The sequence below is a fragment of the Myotis yumanensis genome, unplaced genomic scaffold (genome assembly GCF_028538775.1).
Source record: "Myotis yumanensis isolate MYYU_CA2020_CCGP unplaced genomic scaffold, mMyoYum1.0.hap1 SCAF_13, whole genome shotgun sequence".
Classification (NCBI taxonomy): domain Eukaryota; kingdom Metazoa; phylum Chordata; class Mammalia; order Chiroptera; family Vespertilionidae; genus Myotis; species Myotis yumanensis.
The window spans coordinates 59,598,629-59,620,335 of NW_027223764.1; the positions used below are offsets into that span (position 1 = coordinate 59,598,629).

Consider the following 21,707-nt stretch of genomic DNA (forward strand, 5'->3'; position numbering starts at 1 on the left):
AGAGCCCTGACCCTCGGCCGGGAAGGATGGGGGGCGGGCGGGGCCCAGTGCTGTGTGCAGTAGATTCTCAAGCCCTGCATCCTTCTAGAGGGCGCGTTGACCAAAGTGAGCGGGTGTGTTTGAACTCTGCTTTGAACAGGCCCCAGGCGCCTCCGAGGATGCCATGCCGATTGAGCCACGGAGGCTGCTCCTCTCTGGTGTGTGGCCTGGAGTGTGCCTGTCTCAGGGCTGTGGGTGAGGCTGTGGGGAAGCGTCGGGCGTCTTGCCCTCTAGTGACACACCCAGTGTGCGCCGCGGCCAGTGTGCGCTGTGGCCTTGATCACGGATTCTCTGTGAAGTCCTACCTGTTCAGTTGCTTGATCTCCCAAAGAACACGCCGCCCAAACAGCCTACAGGGCTGCAGCTTAGAACAGAGGGGAGCCCCTCCCTCCCCCAAGTCCGGCAGGCAGCCTCCCCTCCCACAGTAAGGAAAGAAATTGTTTAAGAAGTGCCGGAGTTTGGGTCTCAGCTCGCTTTCAGGCTCGGTGCAGACAAATACCCCTCCTCTCATTTCTAGTTTTCCCTCGGACTTGCCCTTTCCCATCAGCCTGGCACAGGCCACGGGCGCCCTGCCACGCCCTCCTCCAGGGTCCTGGTACCAATCGGTATGCTCAGTTGCAACAATGAAAACCTGCTCAGTTGGTTTGAGCACAAGGAAATTTATTGACTTCTGATTGATTAGACAATTCCGATGGGTTGCCCTCGTTTTTCCTCTTTGCCCTAAACTATTCTAAATGACAGTAAAGGTAAATGTTATAAATCCACAAGGTCAGAGAGTCCCGGGAGGAGACGGCAGGAGGTGAGCTGGGGCTGGGCTTTGAGAAATAGCAAGTGGGTGGAGGAGGAGCGATTGCTCAGCAGAGCGAGGAGGTTTCACCTGGTGCCTGATGAGGGCAGGCTGTCGGGAAGAGCTGGCTCTGCCTGCTCGGAGAGCCCGGGGTGGGAAGAGCCGGCAGGAGCCAGGAGGAACTAGGCAGCGATGTGCATGTGGTAGCGGGACTTTGCTTCCTCTTCCTGTCCTGCTCCCAGAGGGCCACAGCTGGAGCCCACCCTCGGGCAGGACATGGGGAATGTTCTCTGAGGCCTGGCAGCTCCTGGGCTGATGCTGTGGAGGAGAGGGCCTTCCTCACAGGCCAGGATGCCAGCCCACCCGCCCACAGGCCACCGTGCCCACAGCAGCTTTTGAACACCTCACTTTGTTGTTGTTGTTAACCCTCACCCAAGGATAGTTTTTCCATTGATTTCTTTCTTTTTTTTAGAGAGAGAGTGGAAGGGAGGAACAGAGGGAAGAGAGACACCGAGAGAGAGACATCGATGTGAAAGAGACACATTGATTGGTTGCCACCTGCATGTGCCCGGACCAGGGCAGGGCATCCAACATGTAACCCAGGTACATGCCCTTGACTGGGAATCGACTCTGTGACCCTTGGGTGTGTGGGTCGACGCTCTAACCACTGAGCCACGCTGGCCAGGGACTCACTTTAAATATGAAAGGATGCTCAGTTGGTTGCAGTGTCGACCCGTACACCAAAAGGTTGCAGGTTCGATTCCCGGTCAGGGCACATACCTAGGTTGTGAGTTCAGTCCCAGGTTGGGGCATGTCCTCTCTCACATCAATGTTTCTCTCTATCTCTCTCTCTCTGTTTCTCCCTTTCTCCCTCTCTAAATCAATAATAACATATTCTCAGGTGAGGGTTAAAAATAAGTAAATAAAGAAATATAAATGGAAAACTAAGGATCATTACGCATTTGAGGAAACTCATATGAAAGAGAGTGCAAAACAAATATTAAAAAGGAGTCAAAGTCTGTTTAGGGAGCAGAAGAAAACATCAAGGCCTATCATTGCACATCTTAAAGGAGATTTAAAAATTGCGTCTTGAAGCCACGAGCAAGATGACAGGAAAAAGACAGAACAAACAGCAACAGAATATAAAGAAGCAGTAACTAAAATGTAAAAAATCCAACTGAAGTATTAGAAAATAAAGTTGAGAAAAGTAAAACAAATAGGAAAGAGGTATAAAATGGATGAGGAAGTTGATGAAAATGAATGGCCAATGTAGGGTGTTCAGTATTCTTCTAATCACTTCTAGAGAGAAAACAGAACAAAAATGAAGAAAAGGCAAATATCAAAGAAATAAACAACAAAATGTCTTGGAACCAAAGGACATGTGTCTCCAGACTAGAACATCCTACTAGCCACTTAGCTCTTCTCCAAAATAAATGAAAAGAGCACCCAGATCAAGGCACTTCAATGCCAAGTTTCAGAGCAGCGGGAGGGGAGAGGAAGGAGAGGAGGAAGAGGGCCTGGAGGAGGAGGCAGGCAGGTGACACACGAGGACTAGCAGTCAGCATGGCGTTAGGACGCCCAAGCGCACACTGGGTGCTGGAGAAACGTGACTCCTGTGGAAGGGCTAGTACGCGCATCACCCTGCCTGTACTGAGTAAAACAGTCACCGTGACAGCAAATTAAAGCAACTCACACATGCAGAGGCTCAGAAATGTACACACCATACACCTTTTCTTAGCATGGGCTTCCGAAAAAGAAAAAGAAAAAGAAAATGACTCAAGTAAACAGCAACTGGCCTAGGGGCTCCAGCAGCAGAGCAGTAGGGAGGGTCCCGGCAGCCCGGCCCTTCCCTGGGGGTCGGGGGAGGCTCTGAGAAGCGGCCCCAGGGCGATGGAAACAGACTATTTTATGTGGCTGAGCATTTGTACGAATACATTATGGAACTGGTATAAGTAAATACAGGTCAGCACAAGAAAAGCAAGTTATATAAGCAAGAAAATAACATAGTCATTGTCTACTAGTTGGCTTAGTATTTTCATAATAAATTTAAAAATTGTGATACGCCTAGGTTGGGAATATTGTGAAGGGAAATGAAAGGATGAGGGCTTGTCAGAGAGATTTAGGTCCTCATTACTGTCCCAGAAAGATAATTGATAATGCTGATGTCTACCATCGATCAAGCAAGGCCAGCGCGTGAACATGTGGTTGGGAAGTAAACATGGAAGAAACAGCTGGCAGAGTTATAAGTGTTCCCTGTGGAGGCAGGACAGCCCAGGACTGCCCTTGTCAGCAGACGCCCTGTAATACCACTTGATTTTAAGCTGCAATTTAGTTTAAAGTAATAGGTTTGTAAACTATGGTTTATGATTGTCAAATTACTATTTATTCTCCCTTAAAGATTGATTGTTCTTATTCATCACATTGGTCTTGCCAGTGTTTGATATTCAAATTTAAAAACAAATATTATTTGTTCTGTTGCTTGTAAAAAGTATTTTTTTAAAAAAATATATTTTATTGATTCTTTTACAGAGAGGAAGAGAGAGGGAGAGGGATAGCAAGTTAGAAACATCGATGAGAGAGAAACATCGATTCAGCTGCCTCTTGCACGCCCCCTACTGGGGATGTGCCCGCAACCCAGGTACATGCCCTTGACTGGAATCGAACCTGGGACCCTTGATTCCTCAGGCTGAGGCTCTATCCACTGAGCCAAACCAGCTAGGGCAACTTGTAAAAAGTTTTGAAACATCTACACTAATAAAAGACAAGGATGCTAATTGACCATAACTTTGCTATGCCCAGAGAACCATGGGGAAGTTGGCCCAGTGGGAGATCTACAACTGGAGGAAAAGAAAGAAGCGCAGTGAGACTGAGTGGGAGCTACGGAGGCACCAAAACCAGAGGTACGCAGTCACACGCCACGCGGGCTGCAAATGGATTCTCGGTTTTTTACCAACCCTCGAATCCTCTGGGCTTGCTCGGGGCGGGTCTCTGAGGCCCCAGATCCCACAGGGAGAGGCGGCCACGGCCTTGCAGTGGTAGGAGAGCGAGGGAAGCTCTGACACGCGGCTGCTCGCCGGCACCGAGGGACAAGAAGTCCTGGTGTCCCGGGGAGGCGAGGGGCGCGGAGACGCCGCCATCGCTATTTCCTCCACGCTGGCGACTCCCTGTGACCCCACCCTACCCTCAGGGCTGTGCCAGAGGCACAAGAGGGAATGACTGTGCTTTTACAAACTCTCAAATCCACTGAGCTGGTTCGGGCGGGTCTCTGAGGCCCCAGGCCCCAAGGCGAGAGACGGCATGGCCTTCCAGCGGTCAGAAAGCGAGGGAGGCTCTGGTGCTCGGCTGCTCGCCAGCACTGGGGGATGCAAAGTCCTGGAGTCCTGGATAGGCAAGGGGCCGCTGAGTCTCCGCCCCGGCGACTCCCTGTGACCCCGCCCTACGCAATTTACATTCCCATCTGGGCTGTGCCAGACTCACAAGTAGAAACGCCTTTGCTTTTGCAAACTTTCAAATCCACTGAGCTGGTTCAGGCGGGATCATGAAGCACCAGACCCTACGGGGAGAGGCAGCACGGCCTTGCAGCCATCAGAAAGCGAGGGAGACTCTGTTGCACAGCTGCTCGCCGGCACTGGGGGACACAAAGCCCTGGCAGAGAGTCAAGGGGCCGCGGAGACTCAGCCAGTGCTATTTGCTCCGCCATGGCAACTCCCTGAGTCTCAGCCCTAATCAATTTACATCCCCATCCAAACTGTGCCAGGTGCACAAAAAGACCCACCTGCGCTTTTGCAACCTATCCCAACAAATTGCAGACTTCAACTGCTCGCAGCCATGAGAGACACACTCAAGAAGCAGACCCAGGAGAACCAGGATGGCGGCATAAGGAAGAGACCTGTGCGTGCTACCTCACACAACAACATCGAAACTACCAAATATCAGACAAACACCTATCATACAGAACCATGGGAAAGTTGGCCCAGTGGAAGCTCTACAACTGGAAGGAGAGAAAGAACATTGAGACTGAGTAGGATATGACACCAAGTACAGAGCCCAACCCAACAAACTGCAGATTTCAACTCCTCGCATAGAAAGAAGCACATTGAGACTGAGTAGGATGTGCAGAGGCACCAAGTACAGAGCCCATCCCAGCAGGCTGCAGATTTCAGCTCCTTGCATCTGGGAGGGACGCAATCGGGGGGCAGAGTCGGGTCCGGGGCCGGCCAGGGCTGGGCCTGACTCGGCCGGCACTGTGGAATTGCTGTACCAGCAAGCGCACAAACATGCCCACTGGTCCCAGTCTCTTGTGGGGTGCTGGGGGACAGCAGACAGGCAGTCTGTGCACTTGGTGGAGGGCAGGAGTGCTGGATGTTCAACCACCAGGAACGCCTGGAGATTTTGTCTAGTGGGGAGCCGCCGGCAGGGGACAGAGGGCCAAACTTCCTGTTTCCCCGGTAAGGCTGGGATGGCCTCGGTGAGGTCGGGATGGCCCCGGTGAGGTTGAAACGGTCCCGGTGTGGTAGGGACGACCCAGGTCAGGTCGAAACGGCCCCAGTGTGGTAGGGACGACCCCGGTGAGGTTGAAACAGCCCCCGTGAGGTAGGGACAACCCCAGTCAGGTCGAAACGGCCCCGGTGTGGTAGGGACAACCCCAGTCAGGTTGAAACAGCCCCGGTGTGGTAGGGACAACCCCGGCCAGGTTGAAACAGCCCCGGTGTGGTAGGGACAACCCCGGTGAGGTTGAAACAGCCCCCGTGAGGTAGGGACGACCCTGGTCAGGTCGAAACGGCCCCGGTGTGGTAGGGACAACCCCGGTCAGGTTGAAACGGCCCCCGTGAGGTAGGGATGACCCCGGTGAGGTTGAAACGGCCCCCGTGAGGTAGGGACAACCCTGGTCAGGTTGAAACGGCCCCGGTGTGGTAGGGACGACCCCGGTGAGGTTGAAACAGTCCCCGTGAGGTAGGGACGACCCGGGTCAGGTCAAAACAGCCCCGGTGTGGTAGGGACAACCCCGGTCAGGTTGAAACGGCCCCCGTGAGGTAGGGACAACCCCGGTGAGGTTGAAACAGCCCCCGTGAGGTAGGGACGACCCTGGTCAGGTCGAAACGGCCCCGGTGTGGTAGGGACAACCCCGGTCAGGTTGAAACGGCCCCGGTGTGGTAGGGACGACCCCGGTGAGGTTGAAACAGCCCCCGTGAGGTAGGGACGACCCTGGTCAGGTTGAAACGGCCCCGGTGTGGTAGGGACGACCCCGGTGAGGTTGAAACGGCCCCCGTGAGGTAGGGACAACCCTGGTCAGGTTGAAACGGCCCCGGTGTGGTAGGGACGACCCCGGTGAGGTTGAAACAGTCCCCGTGAGGTAGGGACGACCCGGGTCAGGTCGAAACGGCCCCGGTGTGGTAGGGACAACCCCGGTCAGGTTGAAACGGCCCCCGTGAGGTAGGGACAACCCCGGTGAGGTTGAAACAGCCCCCGTGAGGTAGGGACGACCCTGGTCAGGTCGAAACGGCCCCGGTGTGGTAGGGACAACCCCGGTCAGGTTGAAACAGCCCTGGTGTGGTAGGGACAACCCCGGTCAGGTTGAAACGGCCCCGGTGTGGTAGGGACGACCCCGGTGAGGTTGAAACGGCCCCCGTGAGGTAGGGACGACCCCAGTCAGGTCGAAACGGCCCCGGTGTGGTAGGGACGACTCCGGTGAGGTTGAAACGGCCCCCGTGAGGTAGGGACGACCCCAGTCAGGTCGGAACGGCCCCGGTGTGGTAGGGACAACCCCGGTCAGGTTGAAACAGCCCCAGTGTGGTAGGGACAACCCCGGTGAGGTTGAAACGGCCCCCGTGAGGTAGGGACAACCCCGGTGAGGTTGAAACGGCCCCCGTGAGGTAGGGACGACCCCGGTGAGGTTGAAACGGCACCCGTGAGGTAGGGACGACCCTGGTCAGGTCGAAACGGCCCCGGTGTGGTAGGGACGACCCCGGTGAGGTTGAAACGGCCCCCGTGAGGTAGGGACGACCCCGGTGAGGTTGAAATGGCCCCCGTTAGGTAGGGACGGCCCCGGTGAGGTTGAAACAGCCCTGGTGAGGCTCAGACGGCCCTGGTGAGGTTGAGACTACTCCAGTGAGGTTGGGACAAATAAAGGGGACCAGTATGGACTGATGAACAGGGGTAGATACAGAAGCAGAGCAACATTGAACAGAATGTTAAACTACAGTGGGAAGCCTGGGGAGGGTTGGGGGGGGGATTAAGAGACCAACTGAAGGACTTATATGCATGCATATAAGATTAACCAATGGACACAAGACACGGGGCGGGGGGGGGGGGGGGCGGGGGGCAGGAGCCGGGGGAATATCAAGGGGGGGAAAAAAGGAGACATATGTAATACTCTTTGTAATACTTTAAGAAATAAAAATTATTAAAATAATAAAAAAAAAACAAAAACCATTAAAAAAAAAAAAAAAAAAAAAAAAAAAAACTTTGCTATGCCCAAGCCACGCCCATCCGCCAATCAGAGTGACTATATGCAAATTAACCCAATCAAGATGGCTGCTGGCAGCCACAGAGCTGGAGCAAGCAGGAGGCTTGGTTACCCCAGCGATGGAGGAAGCCAAGCTTCCCGCCTGCCTGGCCGGCTGTGGCCTCCTCAAAAGGCAATAAAGTTTCAATTATAGAAGCTAAATAAATCCCAGATACCTGCTTCCAGCCGGCCTCCACTGGGAGCTTGGGTGGCTGGGGGCTGTGGCCATCCTGCAAACAGCTCTCAGCCCCGCACCCAGGCTGGCCAGGCACCCCAGGGGGGATCCCCACCCTGAAGGGGCTGTGGCCAACCTGCAAAAAGCCATCAGCCCCTCACCTAGGATGGCCACACCCTCATGGAGTAAGGAGTGAGGGTTCCCACTGAGGGCCTTGGCCAGCCTGCAAACAGCCATCAGCCCCTCACCTAGGATGGCCACACCCTCATGGAGTGAGGGTCCCCACTGAGGGCCTTGGCCAGCCTGAAAACAGCCATCAGTCCCTCACCCAGGCTGGCCACACCCTCATAGGGTAAGGGTCCCTGCTGGGGGGCTTGGCCAGCCTGAAAACAGCCATCAGCCCCTCACCCAGGCTGGCTAGGCACCCCAGCAGGACCCTCCACCCTGAAGGGGCTGTGGCCAGCCTGTAAACAGCACTCAGCTCCTCACCCAGGCTGGCCTGGCACCCCAGCAGGACCCCCCTCCCTGAAGGGGGTGTGGCAAGCCTGAAAACGGCTCTCAGCCCCTAACCCAGGCTGGCCAGGCACCCCAGCAGGACCCCCACTCTGATCCGGGACACCCTTCAGGGCAAACCAGCCGGCCCCCACCCATGAACCAGGCCTCTATCCTATATAATAAAAGGGTAATATGCAAATTGACCCTAACAGCAGAGTGACTGGGAATGACTGGTCACTATGACACACACTGACCACCAGGGGGCAGACGCTCAATGCAGGAGCTGCCCTCTGGTGGTCAGTGTGCTCCCACAGGGGAGCTCTGCTCATCCACAAGCCAGGCTGATGGCTGCCAGTACAGTGGTGGTGGTTGGAGCCTCTCCCGCTTCCTCAGCAGCTCTAAGGATGTCTGACTGCAGGTTAGGCCTGCACCCTGCTGGCAAGTGGACATCCCCCGAGGGCTGCTGGGCTGCCAGAGGGATGTCTGACTGCCAGCTTAGGCCCAATCCCTTGGGGAGTGGGCCTAAGCCAGCAGGTGGTCATCCCCCGAGCGGTCCCAGACCGGGCTGAGGGACCCTCCCGAGTGCACAAATTTTTGTGCATGGAGCCTCTAGTAGTTAATAAGAAATAAAAGGAACTTAGTCAGGTAATATTGGGCAACTCACAGAGGTGGGTGGGAGGCTGCAGAACCAGATGTAGGGGACAAGGTCAAGGTTACTCCCAGGCAGAGCCTGGATACGACATCATCATGAGTCGCACAGCTGCCCTGGTCGCTGGAACTGCCTGCAGAGAGACTGTGCTCACTCTCTCCAGAGTCAGGGAACCCCCTGTGCTCAGCTGGGTCCTGTGCTGCCCCTTCTTACATCTGGCCAGATACACACTGTAGGGTCTCCACAAATCAATGACCTTCTGGCGTGGGATGGCCACAATCCTACTTGGCTCTTACTGCAGGTGGAGCGCCTTTCCCTCTGTTCCAAACCAGTGGGTTCCCCTCACCATTGGCACCTCACGCTGTATGGAGACCAGGCATCAGTCTTGTCTCAGACGAGGATGGAGACCAGGAGACCCAGAGGGGCTCAATGAGACAGAGAAAGCGAGGACCAGGCCCGGTCTCCACACGCAGTGTCCTCTTGGCCGGTCCGTGGGGCTGGCCTGGCAGCCCCCCAGTAAACCCGAGGTGAAGAGGAAAGCGTTGCCAGGCAGGGAGGGGCTCCAGTGCCTCTGAGCAGGGGCGGGGCAGTGGGCAGATGCCACACTCGGAGCTCACAAGGAAAATGTCAAGTCTTCCCGTTGGGCTTAGAAACCTGTGAGCTACACAGGTCAGGAGGGAAGGAAGGGTGCACGCGGGTGTGTGTGTGTGTGTGTGTGTGTGTGTGTGTGTAACTAATCATGCAGAAAGCTTGGGGGTTGAAAGTGGGCAGCGGCGAGCTGTGTGCCCTGGCTGTGTGAGTGGCCTGCACCAGGAGCAGTAGTGGTGCAGAGGTGGGTGGAGCAGGCTGTCCTGCCATCCGTCTGGGCTCCCCGCCTCCCCGGGCTGGTCCTGCCTGTGTGTGTCTGTGGAGCAAGGTAGGATGGGCCTCCGGGCTGACTTGATGCCCTGGGATCTGCCCTTTGCTGTGTGCACCTTCACCTTTGACCTCAGGTCAGCCCTTGCTTTATCCCTACTTCTTCCCATGATGACTCCTCTCTCCCAAACTTTTAAGACTTTCCCCTCCACATTCCTGCGGCATGGGAGGTTGCGCTGGAACCCCTCGTCTCCCTCACCTGGCCTGCCCACCTGAGCCTTGGGCGCCGCTGTCACCAGTCCCCCCCGCCCCCTGGCCACTTCCCACCATGGTCTTTTCCACACATTCCAGACTTTCCGCCTCCGGCCCGGTGCCTGTCCCTTCCCTGGACCGCCTCACCACCTTCTGAACCATCGAAACGGCCTGCCGTTGGTTTCCTAAACTCCGCTTGTGAGATTCTCATCCGGTGGCCAATCCGCGCGTGAGTCCCAGATCCGACCGTGCTCTGCCCACCCAACCTCCTCCAGGGCCGAGGCCCCGGCCGTCCAGCCGCCCTGCCCCGTGTGAACGCAGGGTCCTGGGAGACAGCGTCTCCTTGGACGGACACTATTCAGGGAGATGCGCTTGGAAACACGGGGCAGCCAAAGGCGGCGGCTGCTGTGGCAGGAGACGCTTCTGTTGGTGGGATTTGTGCCTCTTCACGGCGGGGAGTAAGGCAGTGCGTGGCCGGCTGTGTGGCCGGCCTCCTGTTCTGCCAGAACCGCTAGCATTCCCTCCGAAGGCCAGGCTGCCGCAGGCGGTGCTGAAACCCGGAGGAGTGTGGTGTCCCTGAGGCGGGAGCCCAGGGTCCAGGTGGGGCGCTGGTGGCCTGTTTGAGGCCTGTCTCCTCGGCTTGTAGGTGGTGGCCTCTCGCTGGTCCCCGTGTTCTCTGGGGACGTCTGCTGTCTTGTGGACTTGGAACGACAGTCACCTTGGAGCAAGCCCACCCGAGGGCCTCATTTGAACTCAGTCACTCCAGCGCAGTCACATTATGAGGGGTCAGGGCTGGGTCCGCCACCTAAGAATTTGGAGGGGCCGCAGGGCAGCCGCAGTGTCCTGAGGAGCCTCAGTGCGGGCCTCTGTGCTTTCTCGGGCGGGTTGCAATGCCGTGCACCTTGCTCGTTTTGCACATAGTTGGCTTCTGTTTTAAAAACAGGGAACTGTTGGCAACTCCCCTGCCTCTTCTATCCCATACAACGCAACCCGGGAGCTCCATGCACCGGGAGAAGGGGCGCCACTGCTCAGCGCTGGCCCCCACCTTGGGCCGGAGTCTTCGGGCTGTCACTCACGCCTCAGCTGATGATCCTCCCTCTGGGTTCTGAGCCCCGACGGGGCCGGTGGGGGGACCCTGCTCATGAGCACGGACCTCCCGCCGATGGGCACTGGGCCGGCAGTGCCGCGTCTGCCTCAACACCAGCGGGCACGGCGAGGCTGGCACCGCGAGAGAACCCGCGGGGAAGAGCAGGTGGTCTCAGGCAGCCCACCGCAAGCCTGCTCTCTGGAAGGCAGATGTGACCATGCTTCCCACCTTCCCCGGCGAGGCAGGAAGAAGCCCCGAAGTGGGCTGGTCCGACGTCTGACTGAACAGTGATCTGACAGGACCCACGGGATCCAGACCTCTGAGGGCTGGCGAGGGGGGGCTGACTTACTCGATCTACTACTCTCAGGGAAGAAAACGGACTTCTGAGGCCACAGAGAAACACTGATGGATGGAGATCAGACGGGGGGCACAGGCTCCTTACACCAGCTACGTTGTCCGGGCCATCCTTTATCCACTTCTTATAATAATAAGAATCTTCATGGTTAATTTAGATTATAATTGATTTTTGCCTCATCTGATAACTTTAGAACCAAATCCTTATTCACACGATGCTACTCAGCCACCATTGCCCAGCCTCTGCCCTTGGTCCCCATGGCTGCTGCCCCACTGCTAGCATGCCCCCACGGCTCCTCGCCAGGACCACCCGTGCCTGCACCTGCGTTGCTGAGCCCACCGCCTCTGCCTCCCCCTCTGGGCAGTAGCACTTTCTCTCTGTGGGGGGCTCTCTCTCCCGTAGGCTGGATCCACCCCAGGACAGGGCCCAGGACCGCCTGGTCCCCACGCCCAGCTGTGTGCATAGCCCGGCACCGTGCAGGAGCTGGACAAGCTCGCTCAGTGAGTGGGTGAGTCCTGCTGTTGTCTGCGTCCCACCTGCTCGTGGGTTTTCCTGAGTGTGACACATGCTTCTTTGACTGTTTAATCCCATGAATTCTCCAGGTAGGCGAGTGAGGGCTTCTGTCTCTCTCTCTTGGGCCTCCCTCATGCCTTGCTCTTTCTCTAGATGCTGCAAATTCCTCAGTGGCCTGTGGGGTGGGTCCCTTTCCAGCTCAAAGATGAGTCCGGTGGCCCTTTCCCTGGGCCCTGCACGGTGCTAATTGGAACGTGCCCTACCCCTGGGCTACAGCCAGCCCCTCCCAGAGAACAGTCAACAAGCACCACGCCTGTGCCAGTGGGTGCGGGGCAGCTGAGACCCCATGAGCCTTCTCGTTCGGGGTCTGGTGGGCCGGGTGGCGAGCAGGCTCTTGGGCGTGTTGGTGGAGAGTTGTGCCACTGCTTTGTCCACCCCTGGTGCCGAGCCTGAAGCCCCGTGCTCCCAGGTTCTCGCCCAGCACTGCTATTCTGTGGGCAGGCTCCCAGGACAGGGAGTGGCAGGTGGGCCACACCCCTGAGACAAAGCATACATGTATTTGGCTTCTGCTACTGCCCCTCCTGGAAGCTGATTTTGGGGTAACATAGCTTTGCTCTTGGGCCCAAAGCGCTTTGGGCAAAAACTGAGCTGCTGGCCAGGTCAGCTCTGGGCCCCCACTGCACAGGGCTTTGAACTTGGAGAGAGGCCATCTCAAAGGTCATGAGCCAGTTTATACTGTGGATTCTAAAGAAAATGCATTCTTCCTCTCTCTTCGCTTTCCAACAAGTTTGCAACATTTTTCCTCCTTATTCTCCAAGACCCCAGCGCCCCAGCCGTGGCCTCTCAGTCATGCTCAGGGGGCCAGTGTCTTCTCTCACTCCTGTTGGCCGACGCCCTGGCGCATGTGGGCCTCGCCCCCGAGGGCCTCAGTGCGCTGCCCGCTTGCACTGGCTGGCTGGCGGCGTTGGGCAGGTCTCCGGTCTGCAGGCTCTGATCAGTGGCTGCTGTGAGCACGAGTGGGCGTTGTGTGCAGAGGGCTGAGCTCAGGGTCTGGGCTGGACCTGCTCAGGGCGGGCGATGGCCAGCCCTCACCCCACCTTCCCTGGACTCCCAGGCAGCAGGCTCAGATGCCCCTCAGCAGAGAGCCTTGTTTGCATTCCCCAGAGGAGGGTTGGGAGTCTGCAGGTGAAAAAACTGCCACATGGTCCGCTGGGGCCTGTGTGGCTGGGAATGGTTGCCTGGCTCCACCGCCCTCAAGCGACCACCTCCCACCACCTGCGGGCACGTGCTCAGATGGCCGTGTCTCCTGCCGCCCAGCGGTGAGGGCTTCCAGGGAGCTCAGCAGGGCACTGGGTGAGGTGGGAACCACAACTCACATGGTCAGGGGCTGTCTCCCGGGAAAGGCCTGGGAGACAGTTTGGAAAAGAGACCCACAGAGAATCCAGGGAGCCCCACGGGGTCCAGGAGTACGATGTCCCCGAAGCAGGAGCCACAGAATCGGGGGACATTGGGCAGTTTTCCTGTGAGAGCAACACCCCAAGAGGTTCTGGAGGGAAGGCCGAGTGAACAGCAGTAGCTGGACTAGAATCGCGGGTTCTTTCCCCAAGCAGGCAGGCCCTGGGAGCCCCGAGTGCCTGAGATGATTCCGTGATAACCACAGCTTCCTCGTGGTTCTGGCATAACTTCTGACACTCAGGCCCCGTGATGGTTGCTTTTGCTTCTCAAATCCACCACAGCCACTCCCCTGCCTTGCAAACGGGAGTGCGGATGAGGGTTGCACTCCCTTCACACGTGGCACGGAGGCTGACGCTGCACGGAGGCAGGCCTTCTTAAAAGGCCTGTTGTGCAAAGGGGAAGCAGGTCTTAGACTTACTCCATGCCTGTCACTGGGAACATACAGGCCCTGGGCTCCCAGGGAAAAGTTCTGAAGGGTTAGGGTTGGGCTTAAAAAGATGCCAATTGTCCACAAGCTTTCATGATCGTATGCTCCTAGATAAGGTGCCTCGATAAGCTGCCAACAATGGACACAGAAATAATCGGGCCTTTGCACGTGGTAAAATAAATGCTCAGCAATGTGGCTGGAAGGCCTCCAGGTGCAGGGTTTCCCCTCCATTGACTATTCCTTTAGACCAAGAGGAAGCGACACAGGCTCCCACTTAAGGAATGCAAGTGCAGTAGTGGTCCCAGGCGATGAGAAGAGGTTAACCTGGGGTGGCGGGCAAAGCTGCTAGTGATGGTGTTTTCTCAGCCTTGAAAGCAAAGATCTTTTCTTCCCATCACCAGGGAACAGGCCGGGCCAGAGGCTGCTACATGTGCTGACAGTGGCATTGTCCGTCAGCTGGAGCTCTGTCCGTGGGCTGGAGCTCTGTCTGTGGTCTGGTGCTCTGTCTGTGGGCTGGTGCTCTGTCCGTGGGCTGGTGCTCTGTCCGTGGGCTGGTGTTCTGTCCGTGGGCTGGAGCTCTGTCCGTGGGCTGGCTCTCTGTCCGTGGGCTGGAGCTCTGTCTGTGGGCTGGAGCTCTGTCTGTGGTCTGGTGCTCTGTCTGTGGTCTGGTGCTCTGTCCGTGGGCTGGTGCTCTGTCCGTGGGCTGGAGCTCTGTCCGTGGGCTGGCTCTCTGTCCGTGGGCTGGCGCTCTGTCCGTGGGCTGGCGCTCTGTCCGTGGGCTGGAGCTCTGTCCGTGGGCTGGCTCTCTGTCCGTGGGCTGGAGCTCTGTCCGTGGGTTGACGCTCTGTCCGTGGGCTAGAGCTCTGTCCGTGGGCTGGAGCTCTGTCCGTGGGCTGGCTCTCTGTCCGTGGGCTGGCGCTCTGTCCGTGGGCTGGCGCTCTGTCCGTGGGCTGGAGCTCTGTCCGTGGGCTGGTGCTCTGTTCGTGGGCTGGTGCTCTGTCCGTGGGCTGGCGCTCTGTCTGTGGGCTGGTGCTCTGTCCATGTCTGGAGAAGGGTCTGTGTCTCCACCCGATGACCCGGGAGATCCTGTGCCGACCCTGCTGTTCCGTGCCATGATTCCATCTGTGGGGACATGGTGGCGAGAACCCCCAGGCGCGGTCTCCACATGTTGCTGTCAGCCAGCAAATGCGTCCTTGCTGATGCGGTGACAGTGCTGAGGCCGGGCCCTCACGCGCGGGGTTACCTGTGTGCTCATCTGCTGAGAGGACTCAGATCTCGGTCCTGACCAGGAAGGCCATTCCTGATACACCGATAAGTCAGGAGTGACCGATGTCGCCTGGTGTGTGTTCAATGACACTGTTAGTAAAGACAGCTGTCTGATGTGTGCTTGCAGGTGTGACCAGACTCTTCTGGATGGAAACACTTCAAATGACCTCGAGGGGGGAAATTGGAGGGACAATGGGGCATTTTACTACTTTGGCACATTTTTAAAACTACTTTTCTGTATTTTTCAACTAAAAGGGTAAACATTACATTGCAAAAATACAAAAAAAAAAAAAAAAAGAAAATAAAAGAGGACTAGGATCTGGTAGCACTCTGCCAGGGCTGGGCACTAAGCGAGTATGTGGCCATGCAGGTGGAAGGACTTAACAGCACAGGCTTGCAAACTGTCCGTTCTCCCTGCTTTTCCCCAAAAGGAACTCAGAGATATCTGAGAGCAATGTACGTGACAGGCTCCTCTCTGCTCTGCCCACCAACAGTTCATTCACGCCTTCAACATTTATTGAACACCTACTATGTGCTGGTTATGTTGTAAGTTTCTAGAACATACTGTGACCAGAATAGACATGGCCCCTGACCTCATGGAGACCCCCACCTGGTGGAGGAGATAGACAGCAAAAATAAATACCGGTAACTCTTCAAGCACAGAAATGGCGAGCGCTATGGGGTAGAGAGAGAACGGGAGGGGTGGGGCACTGCCCAGGAGAGAAAGAGCCAGTTCTATGGGTCCTGAGCACTGAAGGCCGATGGGCGCCCCAGTGGTGAGCACATCTTCCCAGGTGTCACTCAGCACAACTGGACCCACTATCACAAACCCCCTCCAGACTTCCCACCCTCTCACCTGGCCTGGACCGAGGGGACACTCCTCCCCCCCCGCCCCTGCAGAGAAGTGTTGGTGGGCACTCTCCGGGGGAGGGGTGCCGGCTCTGAGATGCCTGCAGGATGGCTGGCACGCGGCTCTGGGGCAGCTGGAACTCAGACATCTGCATTCAGATGCCGCGGAGCCAAGGCCGCCAGAGCTGACCCCAGGGGACAGCCTGTGGGGAAAACTTCGCGAGAACCATGTTTACCACCCCTGTCTCAACGATCATCCTGATGCCTGCAGCTTCCGGCTGCTTCTGTTCATGTGGCTTTCCTTTCTCTCTGCAGGCCGTGGAGACCAACCTGGCTTCCAAGGACAGCCACTGGGTCTTCGTCAATGAGGTAGGAGCCCAGAAAGGGGAGGGCGTGCCTTCACTGAGCCTCCCGCCCTTGGGGAAAGTGGGGATGAGCTTTTCACGTCCAGTTCTGACTTGGGGTGCTGCAGTGGATTCCAGACTCCACTGCGCCCACACAGGAGGTCGGAGACCTGCCAGGACCTGCCAGGATGCTCTGGAGCAGGTGGGAACCAGGGAACGCGTCTGCACTTGAGGCCCCAGAGAAGCTGAGTGTCACAGAGAAGTTGTATCAGGTGTTCCGTGAGGGTGAGGGAGGCTGGAGAGACTAAGGTAGGCTAGAGAATGGGGGGCAGAGGAGGAGGACAAAAGAATGAGAAGGGACAGAGGCTGCGTTTCCTGCAGGAGGTTGCAGGTGTGGGTGTCACCTGACTGTGTGAGCATACTAGTACATGTATGTAGAATGTGTGTGCGAGTGTGTATGGATACATGTGTATGCATAAGTATGTTTGTGAGTGTGAGTGAGTGTGCACATGTGAGTACAGGTGTGGGAGTGTGCACATTCTCAACCAGCTAGTGGGGCCGGATGATTTTAACATTTAAAGGCGATGAATGGGAAGTCTCCCCACTGACTGGCTGTCCCACTGGTTTGGCCCTGGAAGGCATGGCGACACCAGGTTCCTCTGTGGCTTGGCAGCCTCTTCAGTAATCACGCCTTGGCCTCCTCCCGGGCAGGTGCTGCAGAGGAGAGGGTGTAACCACAAGCCAGCTCTCCTGAAGGATCCCCCACTCCCTCCCCCTCCTCCTCCCCCTTCTCCTCCTCCTCTTCCTCCTCCTTCATCCATCACCACATGCCCACCCCCTGAAGGATTCCTCTTCCTCCTCCTCCTCCTCCTCCTCCTCCTCCTCTTCCTCCTCCATCACCACATGCCCACCCCCTGAAGGATTCCTCCTCCTCTTCCTCTTCCTCCTCCTCCTCCTCCATCACCACATGCCCACCCCCTGAAGGATTCCCCCTCCTCCCCCTCCTCCTCCTCTTCCTCCCCCTCTTCCTCCTCCTCCTCCTCCATCACCACATGCCCACCCCCTGAAGGATTCCCCCTCCTCCTCCTCCTCCTCCTCCTCTTCCTCCTCCATCATCATATGCCCACCTCCTGAAGAATTCCTCCATTTTTATTGACTTCAGAGAGAAAGGGAGAGGCAGAGAGAGATAGAAACACTAATGATGAGAGAGTATCATTGATCAGCTGCCTCCTGCACTTCCCACACTGGGAATCGAACCTGCAACTTGGGCATGTGCCCTGACCAGAATCAAACATGGGACCCTTCAGTCCACAGGCTGACGCTCTATCCACTGAGCCAAACCGACTAAGGCTGGTCTAGATTTTTGATGATTACAAAAAAGGCTGCTGTGAACATTCCTGTGAAAGTCTTTGTATGGATACCTGCTTTCATTCTGGGGTGCATATTTACGCGTGGAATTGCCGGGTCAGATGGTAGATACATGTTTGACTTTTTAAGACACTTTCAAGTTCTCTGAGAAGTCCTGTGGCTTCGCGCCTTCTCCCGTCCCGGGGTGATGGGCTCAGACCGGCCACCGGAGTGGTGTGTCTGGCGCTGCGGTGCTTGCGACTTCATTTCCCGACCGATGCCAAGCATCTGCCTGTGCTTAGTTGCCTTCTGTATCTGCATCTTCCTTGGGGGGAGCTGAGATCATGGATTTACGCTACACATTTCACTTAAGTGATTTAATGGCGTCCCCCACATTTTGATATGTGTGTATTCATTGCTATTCAGTTCGAAGCACTTTCTGCATTACCTTTGATTTCTTCTTTGACCCATGGCTGCTCCGAGGTGTGTTACTTAGTTTTCAGGCATTTAGGGCTTTTCTCTCGCTGCTGTTTAATTAGCTCCGTGTAGTTAGAGAACAGTTTCTGCTCTTTGACGCCTGTTAAATCTCTGAGGCTTATTTGCAGTCCAGCGTGTGGTCGTTCGTGATCAGTGTTTCCCGTGCATTTGAAGGTCTGTGGTTGCCCTGTGAACGCAGCCAGGCAATGTAGCTGATGGTGTTGTGTGTGTCTTCCGCATCCTTGGTGCTTTCCGTCTACTCGTCCTCAGTTATTGAGGGAGAGATCAAATATTCCACTTCCGTGTGACTGCCTTCCTCTCCTTGCAGTTTTACCAGTTGCTGTTTAACATATTTTTAGGCTTTGTTCTAAGAGGCATAACTGTTTAGGATTTTATGTCCAGTTGATTAATCAACCTGTTATCATTATGAAGCAACTTTTTTCTCTGAAACGCACTTTATCTGATATTACTGCAGCCCTTACAGATTCGATTAACACTTTTAACTGATTTGTTTCTTTATGTTTAAAGTACGTTTCTTTTTTTAAAATATATTTTTATTGATTTCAGAGAGAAAGGGAGAGGGAGAGAAAGATAGAAACATCAATGATGAGAGAGAAACATTGATTGGCTGCCTCCTGCCCACCCTGCACTGGGGATCAAGCCCACTCCCCGGCCATGTGTCCTGACCAGGAATCAAACCATGACCTCCTGGTTCATAGGTCTACGCTCAATCACTGAGCCACGCCAGCCAGGCTAAAGTATGATTCTTGATGGCCTTTCATACTTGGGTCTAGCTGTGTTGTCCTTTTTGACCATCTGCTTTTAGTTGAAGTTCTTAGATACTTTTCGCTCAGTCGGAACACTGATATTGCTGATGCAGGTGGGGTCCTGGAAGCCACGTGAAGGAAGGAACCGTTTCAAACAGGAGGAGGGATCCAGGCCGCTGCAGGGGATGTGATTGCCTGGGGCTGCGGGAGGGGTGGGTTGGGGTACTGAGTCCCTGGGCCCTTCACCTTGTGCTCTCCCACTTGCAGGCACGAGGCAGCTCAGAGACATGATGGCTCTTCAGTGTAACTTAATCAGGGCAGAGGCAGGATTTGAACTTAGGTATGAATGACTCCAAATGCAAGCAACAGCCTATGCCACACTGCCCCCTCACCTGTGCCCCCTTACCTGTGCCCCATGCTGGGCACCAACACTGCCCCCTCACCTGTGCCCCCTTACCTGTGCCCCATGCTGGGCACCAACACTGCCCCCTTACCTGTGCCCCCTTACCTGTGCCCCACGCTGGGCACACTGAGTGCTAAATGCCTAATTCCCAGCAATGTTTGAAATTTGTCATAATTTGGAAGCAGTAATAAGTTGTTGTGGAAAGTTGTATTAGAAAACAGTTATTTTTCATTATTATATTTATTCCCGTTGTTCCCTTTATGTTATTTTACCTTATTTTAAAAAACTTCTATGGAAAAGGTGAAAGGATGTACAAAAGGTCAGGAAGAAGCTAGTACCTGTCACATGACCATGTCTGTAAGGAACAAGGCCGGTTCCCTCGAATCGTGTCTGAGACGCAGGGCAGCTGCCACGCAGTGTCCTCGGGCCTCTGCAGGCCCGGAGGTGCCAGGCTGCCTCGGCCGCGTTGGGAGGGCTGAGGGCTGGTTTGGCTCCAGGCTGGCCACTCCTGTGACTTGGCCGCCTGTTTGGCTTCCTTCTGTGAAGCCAGTTTCCTCCTCTGCTCGCAGGGCTGCTCAGGGAGCTGAGGAGGCGCGAGGAGATGGCTCTGGTTTACAGCAAGCACTCTGTTTTTACTCTTTTTAAAACTCTTCATTGTTGAAGGCATTACAGATGTCCCCTTCCTCACCCCACTGTGCCCCTTCTAGCCGCCCCACCGCCACAGGCCTTCAGCACACCGGTCCCTGTCCAAGGGTCATGCATGTGTGCAGACCAGTTCTTTGGTTGCTCTCGCCACCTGCCTTCCCCTGAGGCTCACAGTCTTATCCATGTGGGGGCGCTCTTCCATCAAAGGACAGCTTGCCTTCCCAACCTGGCAAGGTCTGTGAGCCTTGTCCTTGAACCATCCTCGAGGTCAGCGGCCCCAGCAGTGATCTCAGCACACAGCATCCTCCCGAGGAGCGGGCGGGCTGGCCGCCTTCCTCCAAGGCCTTTCCTTCCTCCTCTCACGGACAGCCCAGGCCTGGCTCTTCCCGGGCCCAGCGTCCTCCTCCGGTGCTGTCTCCACACTGGGTCTGGTGACTGGTCTCCTGGGGACCAAACAGAGCCCCGCTTGGCACTGCGCCGCCCAGGAGAAGCCAAGAGGTGCTTCTCACCCACATGGCTTCCGGGTGAGAAACATGCATGGCCCACCTGCCACGGGCAAGGCTGCAGGAGCTAGTCAAGCCCCACGCCCTAGGAGGGAGGAGCTGGGAAGGCCTGGCTGCCTTGGGCACTGTCAGGAGTGAGTCAGGGTTCCCACCGCTGTTGTGTGTGGGTTGTGGGGGGACAGTCAGAAGGGAGTGCTGGCTGAGTCTTAACAACCGCTCGCACTGCGTGCCTGCCCATTGGTTTCCTGCCCATCACTCTTCCTGTCCATCACTCCTCCTGACCATCACGCTTCCTGTCCATCACGCTTCCTGCCCATCACGTTTCCTGCCCATCACGTTTCCTGCCCATCACGTTTCCTGCCCATCACGCTTACTGCTCATCACGTTTCCTGCCCATCACGTTTCCTTCCCATCACTCTTCCTGCCCATCACGCTTCCTGCCCATCACGCTTCCTGCCCATCACGCTTCCTGCCCATCATGTTTCCTGCCCATCACGCTTCCTGCCCATCACATTTCCAGCCCATCACGTTTCCTTCTTATCACGTTTCCTGCCCATCACGCTTACTGCCCATCACGTTTCCTGCCCATCACGTTTCCTGCCCATCACGCTTACTGCCCATCACGTTTCCTGCCCATCATGCTTCCTGCCCATCACGTTTCCTGCCCATCATGCTTCCTGCTTATCATGCTTCCTGCCCATCACGCTTCCTGCCCATCACGCTTCCTGCCCATCACTCTTCCTGCCCATCACGTTTCCTGCCCATCACGCTTCCTGCCCATCACATTTCCTGCCCATCACGCTTCCTGCCCATCATGCTTCCTGCCCATCACGCTTCCTGCCCATCACATTTCCTGCCCATCACGCTTCCTGCCCATCACTCTTCCTGCCCATCACGTTTCCTGCCCATCACGCTTCCTGCCCATCACGTTTTCTGCCCATCACGCTTCCTGCCCATCACGCTTCCTGCCCATCACGCTTCCTGCCCACCACGCTTCCTGCCCATCACATTTCCGGCCCATCACGTTTCCTTCTTATCACGTTTCCTGCCCATCACGCTTACTGCCCATCACGTTTCCTGCCCATCACGTTTCCTGCCCATCACGCTTACTGCCCATCACGTTTCCTGCCCATCATGCTTCCTGCTTATCATGCTTCCTGCCCATCACGCTTACTGCCCATCACGCTTCCTGCCCATCACTCTTCCTGCCCATCACGTTTCCTGCCCATCACGCTTCCTGCCCATCACATTTCCTGCCCATCACGCTTCCTGCCCATCACGTTTCCTGCCCATCACGCTTCCTGCCCACCACGCTTCCTGCCCATCACGTTTCCTGCCCATCACGCTTCCTGCCCATCATGCTTCCTGCTTATCATGCTTCCTGCTTATCATGCTTCCTGCCCATCACGCTTCCTGCCCATCATGTTTCCTGCCCATCACGCTTCCTGCCCATCACATTTCCTGCCCATCACGCTTCCTGCCCATCACGTTTCCTGCCCATCATGCTTCCTG

The 21,707-nt window shown here is 56.1% G+C and overlaps 1 protein-coding gene across 2 annotated transcripts in view; it reads left to right on the top strand.

Annotated features, from left to right (window-relative positions):
• GRID1 (glutamate ionotropic receptor delta type subunit 1) overlaps positions 1 to 21,707 on the top strand; it is a 629,487-nt gene that overhangs the window by 374,920 nt on the left and 232,860 nt on the right. The window contains exon 5 of one of the 2 annotated variants that reach the window (XM_070433218.1): positions 16,025 to 16,078. The exons of the other annotated variant lie outside the window; for it this stretch is intronic. Within the exon in view, the coding sequence (XP_070289319.1) occupies positions 16,025 to 16,078 (54 nt within the window). The remainder of the gene's footprint in view (positions 1 to 16,024; positions 16,079 to 21,707) is intronic. 2 annotated transcript variants of the gene reach the window in all.